Source organism: Vulpes lagopus, chromosome 4, assembly GCF_018345385.1.
Source record: "Vulpes lagopus strain Blue_001 chromosome 4, ASM1834538v1, whole genome shotgun sequence".
NCBI classification, from domain to species: domain Eukaryota; kingdom Metazoa; phylum Chordata; class Mammalia; order Carnivora; family Canidae; genus Vulpes; species Vulpes lagopus.
In genome coordinates, this window is record NC_054827.1 from 145,635,877 (window position 1) to 145,654,702 (window position 18,826).

General features: G+C 46.0%; 1 protein-coding gene across 2 annotated transcripts in view; it reads left to right on the forward strand.

Annotated features, from left to right (window-relative positions):
- Positions 1 to 18,826, forward strand: part of CCDC149 (coiled-coil domain containing 149) — a 103,240-nt gene that overhangs the window by 24,539 nt on the left and 59,875 nt on the right. For both annotated transcript variants that reach the window (XM_041752841.1, XM_041752842.1), the window contains exons 2-3: positions 9,875 to 10,036; positions 12,115 to 12,153. In XM_041752841.1, coding sequence (XP_041608775.1) covers positions 9,875 to 10,036; positions 12,115 to 12,153 — 201 coding nt within the window. The remainder of the gene's footprint in view (positions 1 to 9,874; positions 10,037 to 12,114; positions 12,154 to 18,826) is intronic.

Here is an 18,826-nt window from a genome sequence, read left to right on the forward strand (position 1 = left end):
GGATCGTGACCGTGGCTTACAGCCAGAGGAGCCCGGCCGAGAAGTGAACGTCTGGCTCCGCTCCTCACCACTCAGCAGGGGAGGGGACCTGACCCCGCGGAGCTTCAGCGTCCTCGCCTCCAACGTGGGGCTAATCGTACGACTTACTTCGCGGGCGGCTGTGGGGGTTGAACGTGATGTTTGCAGTCGGGCATTTCGGACAATCGAGCACAGCAGTGTTCGCTGTAGTGGCCGCTCCGCCTGCCATCGTAATTAAACAGAGGCCTACTTCTCGTTATTATTAAGTCCTCGCAGCGCCTGGCGCACAGCAGACATTGGGGGAAGTACGACTTTGTCTCCTCCTTCCTCTTTACCGGAACCAACCCCAAACTCTCCTTTCTCTTGGGTAGGGAGGAGAGCACGTATCCCGTGGGCCCTGTACCACCCTTGCCCAGGCGGAAGTACGCCTAGACCGGGGGCAGACATGGGAGCACGAGAACCGGGTGCCTACCCCTGGGCCCCACCCATGTGACCCGAAAGTGGGGCGTTTTCCTGTGGTTTGTCCTGCTGGGCTCAAGCCTTTGACAAGCGGTTGGGCCGCCACGCGACCCACTCGGCCGCTGGCAGGATTCTGACACCAGCTGCCGTGGCGCAGGTGGGCCCCTGCCCGCCTCCGGTTGCCTGGGTAGCAGCCCACCTCACAGACTCGCACTACCCAGGGTGATAACAGGATCCGTATTAGGGATCAGCCAAGGCCGTGTGTTCTTTGCAGGCTTGACCAGGTCAAACCGCGAGATGCCCAGGTGTGTCTGCAAAGCCGGCCCTGGTCCCCACGGCCTGCCCCGTGAGCTTGGCAACCCATTTTACCCAAGCTGTGTAGACAAAGATAACTTACGCCCCGTGATGCCAGGACAAAATTGTCTTCCTCAAAGGATTCTTGATGTCACCCCCCCCCCCCCGCCCCGTTCAGAGCCCCTCAGGGCTCCTGCTTGCCGGGAGAATAGAACCTGAGCTCACGGGATCCCTGGGTGGCGCAGTGGTTTGGCGCTTGCCTTTGGCCCAGGGCGCGATCCTGGAGACCCGGGATCGAATCCCACATCAGGCTCCCGGTGCATGGAGCCTGCTTCTCCCTCTGCCTATGTCTCTGCCTCTCTCTCTCTCTCTCTGTGTGTGACTATCATAAATAAATAAAAAAATTAAAAAAAAAAAAAAAAAAGAACCTGAGCTCCCAGCACCACTTCCAGGCCCCTTCTGACCTCACCGCCCACCTGTCGCTCCTTCCAGCTCTATCCGATGCAGGTTTCGTGCCTCCCCCCCCCCCCCAAGAGAGCCCGGCGTGTCGTTCTCTGTCCCGACAGCACGTCTTCCCGTGTCTCACCTTTGTGATTCGCCGTGGCTGTGTCCCTACCGGGAATAGTGTTTTCCCATCACCATTACCTGTCACAACGCCATCTATTCCCAAACGCAATGCACCCCCCACCCGTCCTCGGGGATCCATTTTAAATAATGTTCACATCTTCCTCCCACTCTTTGAGCTGTGATCCTCTCCTTGCGATTAAAACTAGTAGAAGAGCAACACACATGCAGCACTCACTATTTTAAATGTTTTATACGTACTAGTTGTTTTAATTCTCATATTAGCCCTATGAAGGCACTAGCATTATACCCATTCAACAAGTGGAGAAACTGAGGCACAGAGCAGCTAAGTAACTGATCACAGACCAAGCGAGTGATCAAGCCAAGATCCAAACGTAGGAATCCCAGTTCCTTCTGGCTGGAGATAAAGAGGCTGATCAGATCCTGCAGTTTGATCTGATATGTCAACCATTAACTTATTATTGTTTTTTAATTTAAATTCAATGAGCCGACATATAGTTCATCATTAGTTTCAGGTGTCGTGTTCGACCATTGCTTTAAACTGTCTTTCCCTGAGTTTCTGGGAGCTTCGTTTGTATCTCTTTACAGCACTGAGCATACTATGGTTAGTAACGATTAGTGAATGATGACCAGGCTACCTATTATCATCTATTATTATCTCTTTTATGATATTAATAATTTTTATCACCATAAAAAAGTACCAGGCACCATCCTAAGTTTATAGGCATTTATGTCTCACCGGGAATGTGCACCTTGATTTGGTGTGTGGAGAGAGATGCACTGGGCTGAGAGGAACCCTCGGCTCGGGTTTTGGCTCTGGGCCCTACTAGTCAGCCCTGGGTAAGCCAGTGGGCCATGCTCAGTCCCAGCTTCCTCATCTGTGCAGGTAGGGGCCTGGTTTAGAGGATTCCTGAGGTCTCTACTAGCCGTGAGTTTGAGAGTCTGTAAAAAAGGGGACAACACCACGTGTGTCACAGGGTGTCGAGGTAAGATAATGGATGACGTTTTCTCATTCATTGTATGTACGTATTGAGCCCCAACTATGTACTGTGCATTATTCTTATTGTGTAGCATATGGAATGAAGAAGCAAAGCCCTTGTGGCTGTGGAGAGAGAGAGAGAGAGAGAGAGAGGTTGAAAATAAACCAATAGTTATATAACTCAAGGTCAAGTAATAAGTGCAATGAAGGAAATAACAGTATAAGGATTGAGAGTCTGGGTGGTGACAGACAGGGACGAGCTTCCTGAGGAGACATTACAACAGGGAATGAGCCATGCAATCCAAGCAGAGGAAACAGCAGTGCAAAGGCCCTGAGGTTACAAAGAGCTTCATGTGGTCATAGACCAAGCAGCCTCTCGGGTGTTCAGATGGAGGCACCCAGGTAGAGATGAGAGGGAACACAGATGAGAGTGGGAGCTGGTGATACCAATACGGGTGAAATCAGCACAGAAATGACAGGAAAACCATTGGAATGGATGAGATGCCTTGGTTGGGGTTGGGGAGTGGATTTGAGTTAGCCAAGAGAAGAGGGCCCAGGGCCTGAATCACAGCTTACATAACCGTGTGCAAGTGTCCTTTGAAAAACCAAGTGACTTGTGCTCATGATTCAGCTGGTGAAGGGCCCCGTGTGGTCATCAGCACACGGCCGGCCGGAATTCTCGGGGATGGAGTTGGCTGATGGCTGAGCAGATGGCTAGGTGGCCCCTTGCGCCTCAGCCCTTCCCCACGATACGATTGAAAAGGCCCCAGGAGAGCTGCCTGTCTTCCAAGCAGGGCCTCAACATACTATGACTCAAAATGTGCCACTCTCAGAATACAATGATCTCTGCAAGTGTCTTGTTAAAAATGTGGTGAGACCTGAAAGAGGTGATATGTGGACCTCCTAATACTGTAGGTGGCACCACAGAGGATACTAACAAGAGCCTGGAATTTGTGGTGAAGAGTCCTGGTCTGAGGGGCGCCTGGGGGGCTCAGTCGGTTAAATGTCTGCCTTTAGCTCAGGTCATGATCCCGGGGTCCTGGGATCGGGCCCTACGCCTCGCTCCCTGCTCAGCTGGGAGTCTGCTTCTCCCTCTCTCTCTGCTCATACTCACTCCTCCTCCTCTCTTTCTTTCTCTCTCAAAAAAAAAAAAAAAAAAAAAAGTCCTGGTCCGGGAAAGACAATCTCAGCTACTTTGTCAAATGAGAGAAAACAGTTCATGTCGCACTTGTCATACAATGCAGACCATCAAACGAGGGAGTGTCTGTGAAAGTGTTTTGTTCTCTTGAAATGCTAGAAGAATAATACCTTTAATTTTGAAAAAGTGTACAAAGTCAAATTCTAGCATAGCACCTTCCATTTCAAGCTCAGTGAGGTGGGCAGGGCAGGGATCAGTTATAATCAGGGCTGGGCCTCAATCCCAAGGCACTAATGATCTCCGTTACGGAATAGTCTTTATTTGGGTGTCATTGTGCCCACTCATCTCTCAAAACTCATTAAGCACCATCTCCTCCATGTAGTCTTCCTCCCCTGCCCATAAACCCACCACCCCCTTCCAACCCTCACCCTTCTCGGTGACCTTCATTAGATATTTGTCCAGTGAATGAGTAAGCGTGCAGAGTGCCTTACTACAGAACAGTAGTGTACAAGCTTCTAGAATGACGGTCTGCAATAAATGTGTGAAAATATGCAGGGGTGTGTGTGTGTGTGTGTGTGTGTGTGTGTGTGTGTGTATTCCTACACACATGTTCAAAAAGAAAAGTTTTGGTGAAATTGCATGGGTTACTGGCATCTTTTTATTTTATTTTTTTAAAGAAAATGAAGGGTTGCAAGTGAATTGATCTCGCTACACCGATGAACGCGTCACAACCCCAGACTTGGAAATGACGGCAGCCAGGAACCTTGTTCTTTGCAGTTGGGCACGTTGCTTATCTGTGAGGTTATCTGTGAGGTTCCAGCACTGGAGGCCAATTCTAAGGAAAAAAGAAAGAAAACAGGAGGCTGTGGGAACAGACACACAGCATTATGGCAGCCTGGAGATGGGCCGCATGTAACGTACTTTTAGTTTTTCCTGGCTCAGAACGAGGAAGTCAGAATCTAATAAATGCTTAGGTTTGGGACAATTACTGATTGAGGAAGATTGGATTTTAGTCCCATACATGTCACCGGGACTATGTAGAGATTTGCAAGGGTGGCTTTCAAGTTAAAGTCAGGTTCCCTGTCCAAAATCCTTGGGCCCCAGAGGCATTTCAGATGCAGGAGTTCTTGGACCCTGCGAGGAAATGCCATAAGCATACGGCACATTAGGTATCGGCCCCCGCTGACTCCCGGGGAGTGACTTAATCGATAATCAAACACGTTGATTTGTCTTCAGCAAATGTATGAATATTCATGGTTGGTGGCAGAAAGACCATAAACACCCTCACGTTGGCTGAGGTCACTCGTGGGACGTGAACACGTTTTCGGTTTTCAGAACGTCTGGGGGGAGGGAGGGATTCAGAAAAACCCACAAGGGATTGTGGAAATAAGGTTTGTTATCCGGGTATCATGTTTTTCCTTTTCAAAATCAGCAGGGCCCACTTGATGGGATGAGCACTGGGTGTTCTAGTATATGTTGGCAAATTGAGCTTAAATTAAAAAATGTAAAAAATAAAATAAAATAAAATTTCCAGAAGGAAACAAACAATCAGCAAGACCGTTGATCCCTTTGGGAGACCAGTGTTTGGCTCTGTGCGTCACCCAGAGGAGGCATCTAGAAAATATTTGTTGAGTGGGCAGCTGAGACCAGCTACAGCTTACAGACAACAGTTCCAGCCCGGCCGCTTTGGAGGAAATGACCCTCTGGTTCTCTGACGCCCGGTAGTTGATCCCATTTCTTCTAAGTGGAGAGAAGCCTTATTGCTTCCACTTGGCTCCCTCTCAAGGAGCGCAGGTGAGAGTCTTTTGTTTTTCCCTTCTTCCTGCCGGCCTCGTCTGAGGAAAGAAGAGCAGGTCCCCTAGTTTAGGAGGGGAGTGGGTGCAGAAATCAGAGTTTCCCTTCATTTGTTCCAGGTCTAAAAAGTAGCCAAATTCAAAACCACCCTTCCTTAGCTTCCCTGTGCCGGGAATACCAACTCAACGTAGCAACCGATGCCACGAATATGCTGGTATTTTTTTTCTTTCTTTTCTTTTTCACAGAATGCTTAGTTTTTCAGGAATTGGGGCTTCCAGGGGCTGGCTCTCCAGAGGTCTGGGTTCGGATTCTGACTCTGCGGCCCCTCGGCACATTACGTGACCTCTTCCACCTGAGGTCCACCTTCTCACGTGGAAAGTATTTGTCACAAAAACTGTGCATTTGGGGCATGGTTATAATACTGGGGATAGTGGATCTTCCAGTTGTGGTGGCTCAGCAGAAGCAGAGATCATCTCCGCCCATCTCCCTATGCTCGCATTCTTTGATATGGACTGCATGAGTCAGGATGGGCTAAATTACGCCCTGGTACCAAACACCCCCCCCCCTCCCCAAATCCCTGTACCTTAACACCACAAACTTTTACTTCTGGATAATGTCAGTTTTGCTGTGGACCCAGACGACTCTCCAGGGCAGGCGTCTGCTGTGTTGGCATCACCCTCTCGGCTGTTTGGTTCTTGGGCATCTCCGTAGCCACACCTGCTTCCACACCTGTTGCAACGGGGGAGGGGAAGGCGCGGCGATTCTTACCTTGACTCTTAAGCGTTTTCACCCTGGGAGTACCTCATGTCCCCTCTAGGCCTATTTTATGGGCTAAAGCAAGTCTCATGGCTCTACCTTCCTCCAAAGCATGGGGAGGGGCAGGCCTGCCACGGGCCTGGCAGGAAAGGAAAGCTGGAAATATTAGAGGCGCCAGTGTCAGCCACATAGGCATCAGCTTGTTATTGCAAGCACAGCTTCAGCCCAGCACCCACTGCCACCCGGTGGCATCCTGTGGCCCCTGCTATCCAAGGATTCCTGAATTGCTACTGTCAAGGGTGATCTTTGGAAATCGTTAAGGCTGCTCTGTCCTAGATAAGTCAGAGGAAGCAATTTCTGGGGGCTTGACGCGAGGTTTACCTCCTGGACTGGAGCCCCTCCCCACCCCAGTGTTTTCCAGGACACCCATTACCCCCAAGGATACTAGATGGTGGTGTTAAAATCCTGGGTCCCTCAAATCACAGGGCACCCTGGGAACCCCTCTCATTTTCCAGGTGGTGTGTGTTTGTTCTGTTCCTGGTGTTGTGTGGCTTTCCCAGGGCCACCGCAGCTCACCATCAGCATCTCACTAGACCCCCTTCTGGACGGAGGCCGCCTGGCTCTGCCTGGTGATTTTCTACTGTCCACCTCCTCCGGCGTCTACACTTCCCCCATCCTCCTCCTCTAGGAGCTGAACTGTCTCGAGCACAGCACGTTGGTTTGCCTGGCTTTCTGTTCCATTTGTGGAACCTCCTGAGGCTGGGGCTGGATCCGTGCACTTGCCAGTTGTTCAGAGCTGCCAACAAGGAGGCTCTTCAGGACCCTTCCCTTCCGGTTCCTTCCAGTTTTTCTGGTGTTTGTTTCCAATTGGAGGGATAGGAAATGGGTCATTTTAACAGCTGCCATCCCAGGGAGTAAACAATAACCATTTTAGAACGAGTACGAGAAATTCCTTCCCATCCCCTGGTCTCGGCTCCTCCACACACACCCTCTCCCAGGGTTTTCTTTTTTCTTCTTTCTTTCTTTCTTTCTTTCTTTCTTTCTTTCTTTCTTTTTCGTTTTTCTCCCAGGGTTTTCTATTGTTTGATAACATACGTAGGCTCTTTGGCCAGGTGCAGAATAATGTAGTCGTGCTTGTACTTGTAGACGTGCTGGTACTTGGTCAGAACCCCTCTGTGCTACAGAAAGAGGCGCAGCTATCCCCGGGACGGTTCTGAGACCGTGCCCTGGCCCTGGATCCATGGGCTGCTGCTGGCCTCTCTAACTATAGTAGTTAGGGTTCTAACTCTGGAGACCTTGCGAAGCTAGAGGCCTCTCGAGCCTGGGTTTTCAAAGTGCAGCTGCAGTAGGAACCCCCTGGGGCATGTGCGAACAGTGCAGATTCCTGCCAGTACCTGAGATTCCAATTCGGTGGGTCTGAGCTGAGGCCTGGAGTCCGCACTTTCACGAGCATCCCCGGGGACACAGAGCGGTGTTCCTTCTCGATGCTGCCGCAGGAGGGACCACCGGGGAGCCGTCCCACCCTCGCCAGGGCAGCGCCACTTTGAGCTCTTGAAGAAATGAGGCTCCAGCCTGAGATCTGTTCTATTGACAAAAGTAAATGACACTGAATGCAAATTTTGCAATTTGCTGTTCTAAACCATAGTACGTGGAAGAGCGGTTGAGCAGCGGTTCCTAGGGATCCCCCTGTTGTTGCCGCTGCTTTAGGTTCTACTAGGATGTGTTTGCTTTCTTACCCTTGGGTGAAGGTATAATTGTCCTGTTTTGCATGCCCTGAAGGGACTGCAGGGATCCTGCTCTCCAGATCCGGGGCCACTGGGTCTCAGCAGAGCCCTTTGTGCCTGTTTTCTGCTTCGTACTTTAGGCCTCAGGGAAGCGAGTCCTATTACTGCGCTTCACGGCTTCCGAGGCCCTGTTTGAACCATGTCTTGGGGGAGAAACAGCTTCTGTCTTGGATCCTAACAGACAGCAGTTCAGGGTCGGGGAACGTGAATTTCCACTTTGCCAGTCTTCCCTTCGTGGGCCAGATCTTCCAGCTAATCTCGGCCAAAGCACCTTACCATGTCTCCGTGCAATTAGGATTTTCTTCCCCAAAGTTGGAAGACAGTACCTTTGCGGCCTCAGAGTTGGATCTGAAAAATTGAAGGGACAAAGGTGGCCGTCTTTGTGCCACCAATACTAATGGCAGTGACAACGGAGGCTGCTGATCGTGGGCAAAGCACCGAAGGCACGAAGGCACGAGGGCAGATCTGCTAAATTGTGTGTAAATGGGATTTCTTCCTGTGAAATCTCAATACCTCCCTTAGGACATTGCAGTTGAGATATTTGAGCCACTCTCCTCTGATATTTACTCGTTGGGGATTTTACTCCTGAGAAATCACAGTGGCAACAGAACCATTTTGCCTCCACGAAGACGATGTCAAAGTCTTAAAAGTCCAGGACATTTTAAGGCAAGATTCCAACCTCATTACTGCCGGGAATAAGATTCACCCAAGGTGGAAGCGTCCTCTCTTAGAACTCAAATCTGTCTCCGAATGGCTTTTCTTCCCCCTTTGTTTTTGAAGCTAAGCAATTACTTTTTTTTTTTAAGGAAAAAAAATTGTGCTAATGCACAAAACTCTTTTTCCCCTTTCATTTATTTGAAATTGAACTTAACAAAGTCAGTTCCAAGCAAGCACTATATATGAGTAATGCTTTTTGTCCATAAAAGAGCATTGACTCCAATGGTACGGGAGCGCCGATTCTCTCTCTGCTTTGTGTGAGCGTCCATAATGACAAAGTGCTCATGTCAGAGTGTATAATGAAACTATAAATTGTTTTCATGAATGCTCTGAATTTGGTCTTTTACGGGGCAAATTCAAAAGGTATTTAATGCCACATTTCACATACGTGAATAACGCCAGACGGTGCAGTATATCCAAGAAAAGTAAAGAGTCCCGGTCAGGCTCACACTGGCCCACGTGCTGGGTGATTATCAGCTGAGGGTGGTTCATGGTCAGGGTAGGGGTGAGGGGAAGGGGGGAAGGAGGGACCAAGAAATCCTGTGTGTCTGAGGAAGAGTTCCAGCTAGGTACACCCTGTATTCCAGCTAGGTACCTGGTACCCACCTGTTGGGTGCGTAATCGAAGTGTGGCTAAAATACTTTGCTCACAGAGTTGGGTGGCAGGTGCCTGCATTGGAATTACGGAAGTTGCACACATCTCGGTGGAATTAGCAAACATTTCTCAGGTGAGAAAAATGTCTGCTGGGCTGAATGGGCAGGTAAAATCTGCAGTGATTTATAGTTCAATGAAGCTATTTCTAGTAACACTTTTTGTTATTTATTTATTATAGTACAGCCATATGGGTTAATCTGGACAACTTAGAAAACACAGCAAAGCATCAAGAATAAAATCGTAAAAAACATGTGACCAGGAGTTATCGATATTTTTACAAAATCTGTATTGAATAATCTGTGTATATCATTTCATTAAATTTTAATAAAACTTTACCCCATCTTACCGAATATACAGATCCTTTTAAAACAAAAGTTGAGTCCAGCTGTGTCATGTAAAAAATTTTTTTGCTTTTTTGCTTATATGTCAGTTAAATTATTTTATCTGTCTATCCAGTTTGCCAAAGTTCACGATCATCCAAGGTTTTGGTTCTGTCGTGAGGGGCGTATGTCGCGTCCTGTAGCAGTCTGTATGGCGTACACCTGCTGCAGACATCTGCATATGTGATCTCTAAAAATAATTTTAAAAAATGCAACAAAAGTAAAGCAGGCCTGCAGGGTGTGTTAAAGATAGTGCGCGTTAAACGGAGGTCTGTGGGTGTGTTTGATCAGCTGCTTGGACGTGTTTGTTTTGCAGTACCTAGTGTGCAAAAGAAAGCTGGAGAGTAAAAAGGAAGCCCTGCTGATCCTCTCCAAGGAGCTGGACACATGCCAGCAAGAAAGGGACCAGTACAAACTCATGGCCAATCAGCTTCGAGAGCGCCACCAGTCCCTGAAGAAGAAATACCGGGAGCTGATCGTAAGTCTTACGTCCCGGGACGTTCTCGTGCCCGCATTAAGATCGGAAGTGGGTTACACTGGAAGTGAAATATAAAAAAAAGTGGGGATTTCAACATGCCACTTCATTACAATAAAAAAAAAAAAAAAAAGATTGCATTCAAAAAGCTCCAAAGTGGAGAAGTGAGGAAGGGAAAATTGTGACCCCTGTTACCTCCACAACCCAGTCCCGGGCGCTAGCCGATGTGTGTGTGCGTCCAGACTGCCTGCCCCGGCACCTCCAAAATACGCACACAGACACGTGTGTTTGTACGTGCCTCCCTGTTACTTTATTTATATGGGGCTTTTTATCCTTTTTTTTTTTTTTTTAAAGTAATCTCTACACCCAGGGTGGGGCTAGAACTCGGCACCTGGATGGAGATCAGGAGTCGCTTGCTCCACCGACGGGGCCAGCCAGGCACCCCCCATTGGGGCTTTTTAAAGAGGATCCGTATTATAAATCTGCACTAATCCAGAAGCCACGAGCCACATGCGATTATTTAAATTTCATTTCAAATTAATTACAATTCAGTAGAATCAAAAACTCTGTTCTTCAGGCCCAGCACGTTTCCTGGGCCCCATCACCGCAGGTGGCAGGTGGCTACTGTGTGGGATTACGTGGATATAGGTTTCCGTGAGGGCCACCGTATTGGACCGTGAGACACAGGCCACTTCCATCATCGTGGAGTTCTGTTGGACCAAATGTTCCAGCACTTGCTTTGCCCTCGGTGCTCTGCCTGGGTCATCTCTCTAGGCCACACATACAAATTCAATTCATTTTTAAAAACATTTGCATAGTAAGATTTCCATAGTTTATTTAACCTTTCCCTTAGCCCAGGCATTTAGATTCTCTCGGTTTTCATGTGGCAAGATTTTTAAGGATACAGATTGTGCTGACACGGAGGGTACCACTGCTGAGCTCCATTTTCTTTCTTTTTCTTTTTCTTTCTTTCTTTCTTTCTTTCTTTCTTTCTTTCTTTCTTTCTTTCTTTCTTTCTTTCTTCTTTCTTTCTTTTCTTTCTTTTTTAATATTTTACTTATTCATTTGAGACACAGAGAGAAAGAGAGGCAGAGATAGAGGCAGAGGGAGAAGCAGGCTCCCTGCAGGGAGCCCGATGCGGGACTTGATGCCGTGTCTCCAGGATCACGCCCTGGGCCGAAGGCAGATGCTAAACCGCTGAGCCCCCCAGGGATCCCCATGAGCACCATTTTCCATTCTACTTTTTTCTATCATGGATGCAATCTCTGTTTTGGGGTGCTCACCCCATGGCTAACATTTAGCTCTCTGTATGGGATTCACTGATCCATCTTGGAGCAGAAACAGATTGGAAGATTCCACAGGTTATATACAGGTAGCATTGGAGAGAAGAGTACTCGTTTATGGAGCATTTGAATGTTCACCTGAGCCCTTTTTATTCCCAGGTGGCACCAAAAGAGGGGGTAGGATTGAATCCTTTTAGGACAGAAAGTCTGATAGGACTGGAAGTTCTCAGTTAATTCTCTTTTATTTTGAGCGTATCACACATATCCCCTCTTCCCTACCTGTTCTGCCCATAGAGAAAACTCAAGCACGTGTGTGTCCATTATTATTCCTTTGGATCTAACTATTTATTTATTTTTATTTTATTACTATTTTTAAAATTTTATCTAAATTCAATTTGCCAACATATCATGTAACACCCAGTGCTCTGGATCTAACCATTTAAAAGAGGAATTCAGCTCAAACCAAGTGAACTGTATTATCTCAGTTTGGGCTCTGCTCAAAAAGAATTTTGATAAGTACAGTTTATTCATATATTTAGCTGGTTCCTGTGGTTTTAGAAAGTATATGGGTTTGGTCCTAATTGGAACTGATTTCTTAGAGGTTTTTCCAACATAACTGGTTCAGTTGATAATATTTTAAAAAATATATTTGACTTTGGCTCCTCACACTATTGATCGCAGGGGGCAAGAGTGGGAGGGTCTGAATTTGCTTCAGAGTTTGGGTCAGTTCCTCGAATCTAAGTACATCTTTTTGTTTGTTTGTTTTTTAAGTAAAGTGTAACATTTGTTCCTTTGTAGGATGGTGATCCATCACTTCCCCCTGAAAAGAGGAAACAGGTAAGACATATTCCTGAAGTTTGGTTAACTCTCAATGCCTTACAATGACTGAGGGGGATCAGGGAATCCAAAATATGTAGAGAACTTCTCCTAACTTCCCAGAATCCTTTTGTGTTCGGAGTGGGGATTGGGTGGCTGAGAAGAGGGGTTGGCGGTGGGGCTGGGGGTGGAGGTGGGGGTGTGGAAGGAAACCCAGTGAGGTCCAACGGGGAGGGGGAAGTTCTCAGTTAATTCTCTTTTATTTTGAGCGTATCATACGTATCCCCTCTTCCCTACCTGTTCTGCCCATAGAGAAAACTCAAGCACATGTGTGTCCATTATTATTCCTTTGGATCTAACTATTTATTTATTTTTATTTTATTATTATTATTTTTAAAATTTTATCTAAATTCAATTTGCCAACATATCATGTAACACCCAGGGCACACCAGTTGACAGTATTCCCTTTGTTGCTGGGAATCCTGTCAGGAGGGGGGAGTTGAGGGCTTAGGGCCGTCACCTGTTAGCATCCTGTCCTGGGATGGATTCTGTTCTCCCATTTGCTTCTACTACTTCAGGCCTCAAGAGCCATCTTACCAGCAAAACTCAAGCCATTTATGTTCTTTCTTCCTAGGTGGTAGCCAACATTTTTTATTTTTTATTGATAAATCCACTTTTTCTCCCCCACAGATTTTTGGATACTTACATATGTCGTTGAACAAATCCTTATATATTTGTGGATCTTTTTCTGAACTTTTTGTTCTGTTCCTTGGAGCTTCCTGTGTAACCCTGGGGTCGTACCACGTTATTCTAATGATTTGGCTTTACAATTCTTGTGACATCTGTTTGGGCTAGTCTCTTTCCTTTGCTCTTGTTTTTCACATGTTTCTTATTTGTTACTTTTTCCAGATAAAACTTACAAATATTTTAGGAAGCTTTCTCGGATCCCACCAAAACAAACCATCCAAGCGGTTGGTATTTTGGTTGGGTTTTTGTAAAATGTATAGATTAATTTGGGGCCAGTTTAGATTTTCATAACATGTTATGTTCAGGAATATCACAAATCACATTTCTTTTTAATTTTTTTTGATTTTTTTATTTATTTATGATAGTCACACACAGAGAGAGAGAGAAGCAGAGACACAGGCAGAAGGAGAAGCAGGCTCCATGCACCGGGAGCCTGACGTGGGATTCGATCCCGGGTCTCCAGGATCGCGCCCTGGGCCAAAGGCAGGCGCCAAACCGCTGCGCCACCCAGGGATCCCCACATTTCTTTTAATCCAGTTGCATACACACATATATATCTTGTTGTTTTCCAAAGATATCTTTGTTAGACCTTTCTCAACCTCACAGTTGTTCTCTACTGACATGCCCTGAATTGTGGCTTTTTATGGGCTCGAAGGGAGCCTAGATGACGGTAATGTTAATGCTCTGTGTTCCACGTTACAGAGGAGCCTCTGCCCAAGAGCAGGGCTTTGAAACTGGTAGATGCAAATAAAGATACGGGGATTGTTTTGTCTTTTCGTAACAATAATGGCTAACTCAACATATTGTTCTTGTTCATTGATGATATACCTGACATCACATGTAAACTTGTTGGGTTCATTTCCTTGAGATTTTTCGACGCTCAGTAAATAATATGCCCAAGACACACACACACACACACACACACACACACACACACACACACACAGGACTTTTACCCTGAAACACATCTTAGTCCTATGGTTACCCATTTGGTTATTCAGTTCTGCTCATTCCTATACTCACTTCCTATTTTATTTTTTTATTTGATTATTTTATAATGGCCCAGGTTTGCTCTAAAGTCAAATTTTGCTATGGAGCTAATCGTTTTTTTTTTTTTTTTTTTTAACAAAATGACAAGGAAATATGAGTGTCTAAAAATTGGCATTCTTAATCTGGAATTGCTAGATGTTTTGTGCTATGAACAGTCATCTTTGTTGAGATTTTAGAGTTTGTTAGTATTCATGAAGGGGTTTTACAGTTTAAGTGAATTCACATTCCATGACTTTATAATAAAAAATTTACATTGACTGAAGAGAATCTGAAGAATTCCAGTACGTCTGTTAAGCTGCATTTGTATAGCTCTGAAAAAAACAAGTTTCCTAAAAAAGTGTCCTAAGCACTAGCTTTTTAGATTTGAATATGGCGTTTAGTTTCTGTCCCCTTAGGAGTTGTACAGTGGTGTGCCTTTGGCTCTGTGTCCTTCCCACTTGGGTTGGAACCTCTGACTTGCATGAGATAGGTTGTGTTGGGGTACAAGTGACAGAAATTCTCAAGGGCTTAAACAGTAAAGAAATCAATGACCTTGCATAACCAGAAGCTCAGAGGTAGTGTGTACTACTTCTTCATTGTGTATACTCCTTCTCTCCATCATGCCACACTTAGCAAATAAAAATACAGGACACCTACGAGGTGCCTGGCAGGTGCAGTTGGCCAAGCGTCCGACTCTTGGTTTTGGGTCAGATCATGATCTCAGGGTCATGAGATGGAGCCCGGCGTTTGGACTCCTCGCTGAGCCCCTGTGCTTGTGTGCATGCACATGTGTGCTCGCTCTCTCTCAAATAAATAAATCTTTAAAAAAAATACAGGACACTTGAGAAATCTGAATTTCAGATAGACAGTAATTTTTTTTAGTATTGAAGAATGGCCCTTGGAGCACCTGGGTGGCTCAGTTAGTTACGCACCTGACTTTTGATCTCAACTTAGGTCATGATGTCAGGGTTCTGAGTTCAAGCCTCATGCTGGGCTCTATGCTGGTTGTGTAGCCTACTTATAAAAAAAAAAAAGTATGACCCATGCAATATTTGACAGATTTATGTCAAAACATTATTCATTGTTTATCTCTAATTCAAATTGAACAAGACATCCTGTATTTTATTATTGCTCTTCCACTGTGCCAATTTTAACATCAGCTTTCTCCCTTGAAGAGAAAAAGAACTCTTCTGCTTTCTCTTTCTTCTTTTCTTAGAAGAAGGAACTTAGCTTTCTTCTGAGGCTGGTTCTCCTAAGCAGGAGAAGCAAACACCCGAGCCATGGGATATAAGTCTTTCTCTCCAGTCTAATTGGGCTAGTGTAGGACATGCTCCCAATCCTGGTCTGTTAACATTCACCAGGAGACTACCATATGTTAATTGGCTTAGATTAATCACCTAGGATAGAAGTGCTGCTAGGAAGCCAGCAGGGACATCCAGTAAACTAATTGTGTGGCCTTGGGAAGGTTTCTTTGGATATCTGAGTCTTGGCTGTCTCGTCCATAAAATGGGAATGAATATGGTACCCACAACATAGTGGTACAAGCAGAGTCTCCCCATGGTACCTGGCAAAGGGTGAGCACCAATAAATATTTATCATCCTCTCCTCCTCCTCCTCATCCCCTTTAAAAAATTATTTTAAGTCAGTTGTATATTAGTGTGATGAATATCTCTACCACTGCCCTTGTCAGGACCTTTTAATTTACATTTGGCAGGTTAAAGTAGCTGGGGCCACAGAGGAGATTCCTGGCTCATAGGACCTCAGAGGGATTGGTTGAGCCATCAGAGAGGCAGAAATGCAGCCAGGCCTCAAGTACTCCGGCTCCCTCCTCTGCCCTCAGCAGCCATCATTTCTTTTTGTGGACCTGCCTTTTCTGTAGAATGGACAATGTGATTGTCGATTGCATGAGGACCACAGACTCCACATCTTTGATCTCTAGGGAAAAATGTTGCTCCTCAGTTTGGGGAGAGAGCTCCCCTAGACCAGCCTCAGGCCAGGGGCCGATCTCAGGATCAGCCAAGTGCAGCCAGGGATCCCATGGACACAAGGAGGCTTCTACTGTTGTCTTGTTAAGGGGTGCTGCGTAGGCAGTGTCATAAGCATCTGCTCTGTGCGCCTTCTTACGACAGTCTTGGAATGGGGACACCCGGGTGGCTCAGTGGTTGAGCGCCTGCCTTTGGCCAAGGGCATGATCCTGGAGTCCCAGGATCAGGTCCCACATTGGACTCCATGTATGGAGCCTGCTTCTCCCTCTGCCTGTGTCTCTGCCTCTCTTTCTCTCTCTCTCTCATGAATAAATAAATAAAATCTTAAAAAAAAAAAAGACAGTCTTGGAATGGCCAACAGTCATGATGGTAGCCAACATTTTGGAGTGCCCTCTCTTGCAGGGTGTGGACCCTGTGCTCAGATTGCACTGTTGATAAGCTCAGTTAGTTCTCACAGGCATGTGAGGTGGGTGCTCTCATTAGTGACACTATCTGACAGATGAGGAAATTGAAGCATATGGTGGTCAAGGAAATTACCGCAGGGAAATGACGTAATTCATTGATGTCAGAGGCAGAGTTTGAACCCCTGCAGTCCACTGAGAGCTTATGCTTGGAGCCATCATGACTCAGTACCTATTTATGGAGCATCCCATGGGTGTCTTGTGCTAATTTAGACAGTGGGGACACTGGGGGAGAAAAGTCAGACCCAAGTCCCCGAGCTTATGGAACTTACAATGTAGTTAGGGTGACCACACCTTCGTTTCCCCAGGAACGTCTCCGTTTCGTCCTGGCATCATTTGTATTAGTGCTTTTTTCCACTCTCCAAAATCTCTTGGTCTGGATGATAAATAATATGGCCACACACCTTAATTCCGGCAGAGATGCTATGAATAAACAATAAAGAAAAGAATTAAAATATATCAGATGTTAATAGCAATCGGTGCTATGGAGAGAAAAATACAGCCCGAAGCAAGGGAGAGAACTCTGGCTTGTAATGGAAGAGATGTCTTGATAAATAGCGGGGAAAGGTAGTTCCAGGATTTGGAAAAATGAAGAGTTTTACCCATTGAAAATATGTTTTTTAAATGTTTTTTACCTTCGATTTAGTTTTGGAGGCGTGTGACTGGTTTGTGGGGAGTGGATGTTAAGATGCCTTCTTCATCAGCCTGGTGTGGGGAAGAAAATGCAGCAGTAAGTGTTTAGGTGCTGGCTGCAATGAAACTTCCTTTTTTAAATTTTTTTATTTATTTTTAATTTTTTTAATTTTTATTTATTTTTATTATTATTATTATTTTTGCAATGAAACTTTCCATTTAGCCAGAAGCAGATAGCTTGGCACACACGTGACAGGAGTGGTAGGGAGAGGCACAGTGATTTTCTTAAGAAAATCCTTCCTTCCTGCTAGATGGAAGAGGATAGAAGCATGCACCCCGACCTAGTGTCTCCTATATGACATTACATATTTATCCCAAAGGCAAACAATGGGTAAAGTATTTACCCTTCCAGCTACAAAGCAAGTGCTCCCTATATATGCAGAAGGCACCAGAACCAGAGCTGTCAGGTTAACAGACAGGACATGGAGGTTGAAAGATCTACGTATTGGAGAAGATGCCACACGGAGCATCTCGTTGCCCATCAGCCTTGTTTCTTGATCAGGAAGGAGGAATCTTGGTGGTCTCTACTTACTACACTCTACCCTGTTCATTTCTCAACTCAGAGGGAGAGATTGCTGTGATCACTCGGTTTATGGACGGGACGTTTGTGTCCCATCCCTCAACATTCATATATTGAAACTCTACTCTCCAGGGGGTGATGGTATTAGAAGGCGGGGCCGCTGCAAGGTAGTTAGGCTGAGATGAGGTCATGAAAGTGCAGTTGCCATGAATGGGATTAGTGTCCTTCCAAGAGGCAGGAGAGGCCTTGCTTTCTGTGCTCCGCTCTCCGCCCTCTGAGGATACACCAAGGAGTCCCCGCCGAAGAGGGCCCTCACGGGAGCCTGGCACTCTGGTCGCACATTATCAGCCTGTGGAACTCTAAAAAATCATTTTCTTTGGTGGATAAGCCACCCAGACTATGGTCTTTTGTCATAGGAGCTTGAGCTGACCATAAATGTAGTTGAAAGTTCTTCTCAGATGTAGGTAGAAGCAATACACCACATTCTCAGCCTTGGTAGTGGCTTTGTGCTTTTCAGAGACCACGTATCCATGCACGTACGTACAAATGTGATCTCCCAGCTGTCTCCTGACCTGGCAAATTAGGTCTTCCACAAAGTTGCAAGGCACCGTCTTGGGTAGCAGTAGGTGGGAAGAGCCCGGGTTCTGTGCCCTCAGTAGTACCGATGTGAACTTAACCCTCCACTTCCTGGTGGGTGGTCTCAGGCCAGCTGCCTAACCTTTCTTAGACTCAAATTCCTCTTCTCCAAAACAAACATAATAACAAGACATAATCATAAAGTTCCTCCAAGGAATTGGGATGATAATGCTTATCATGCTCATTGCCTGGTACTTGCTGAGTGCTCAGTGAATGTTGGCTAGTTCCTTTTTTTTTTTTCCTATGACTTGTCCAAGATCACACAGCCAGTTAACAGAGCAGACCTAAAACTCCAGATCTGCTGACTTGTAGTTGAATGTTCTCGTTCAGGTTTTTTGTTCTATATTTGACTCTTAAGCTGAGTTGGGGGGTGGGGAGCATAATCAACACCCATTTTGGAAGTCTGGAAATTAAGTGCTTTGAAGTGCTTAGAAGTGGTGGAGAACCAGAAAGAGCGTGGCATCTTCACCTGGTAAGCCGGTGTTCTTTCCCGTGGCAACCAACTGTCTGGTCATAAATATTTTCCTGCCTTTTTTTCTCCTCCTCTGAGGACAGACCAGAGCTTTCATGTTTGTAGTTGTAGAAATACAGCTGTCAAGGTGTTCTTTTAGAACTTAGAATCC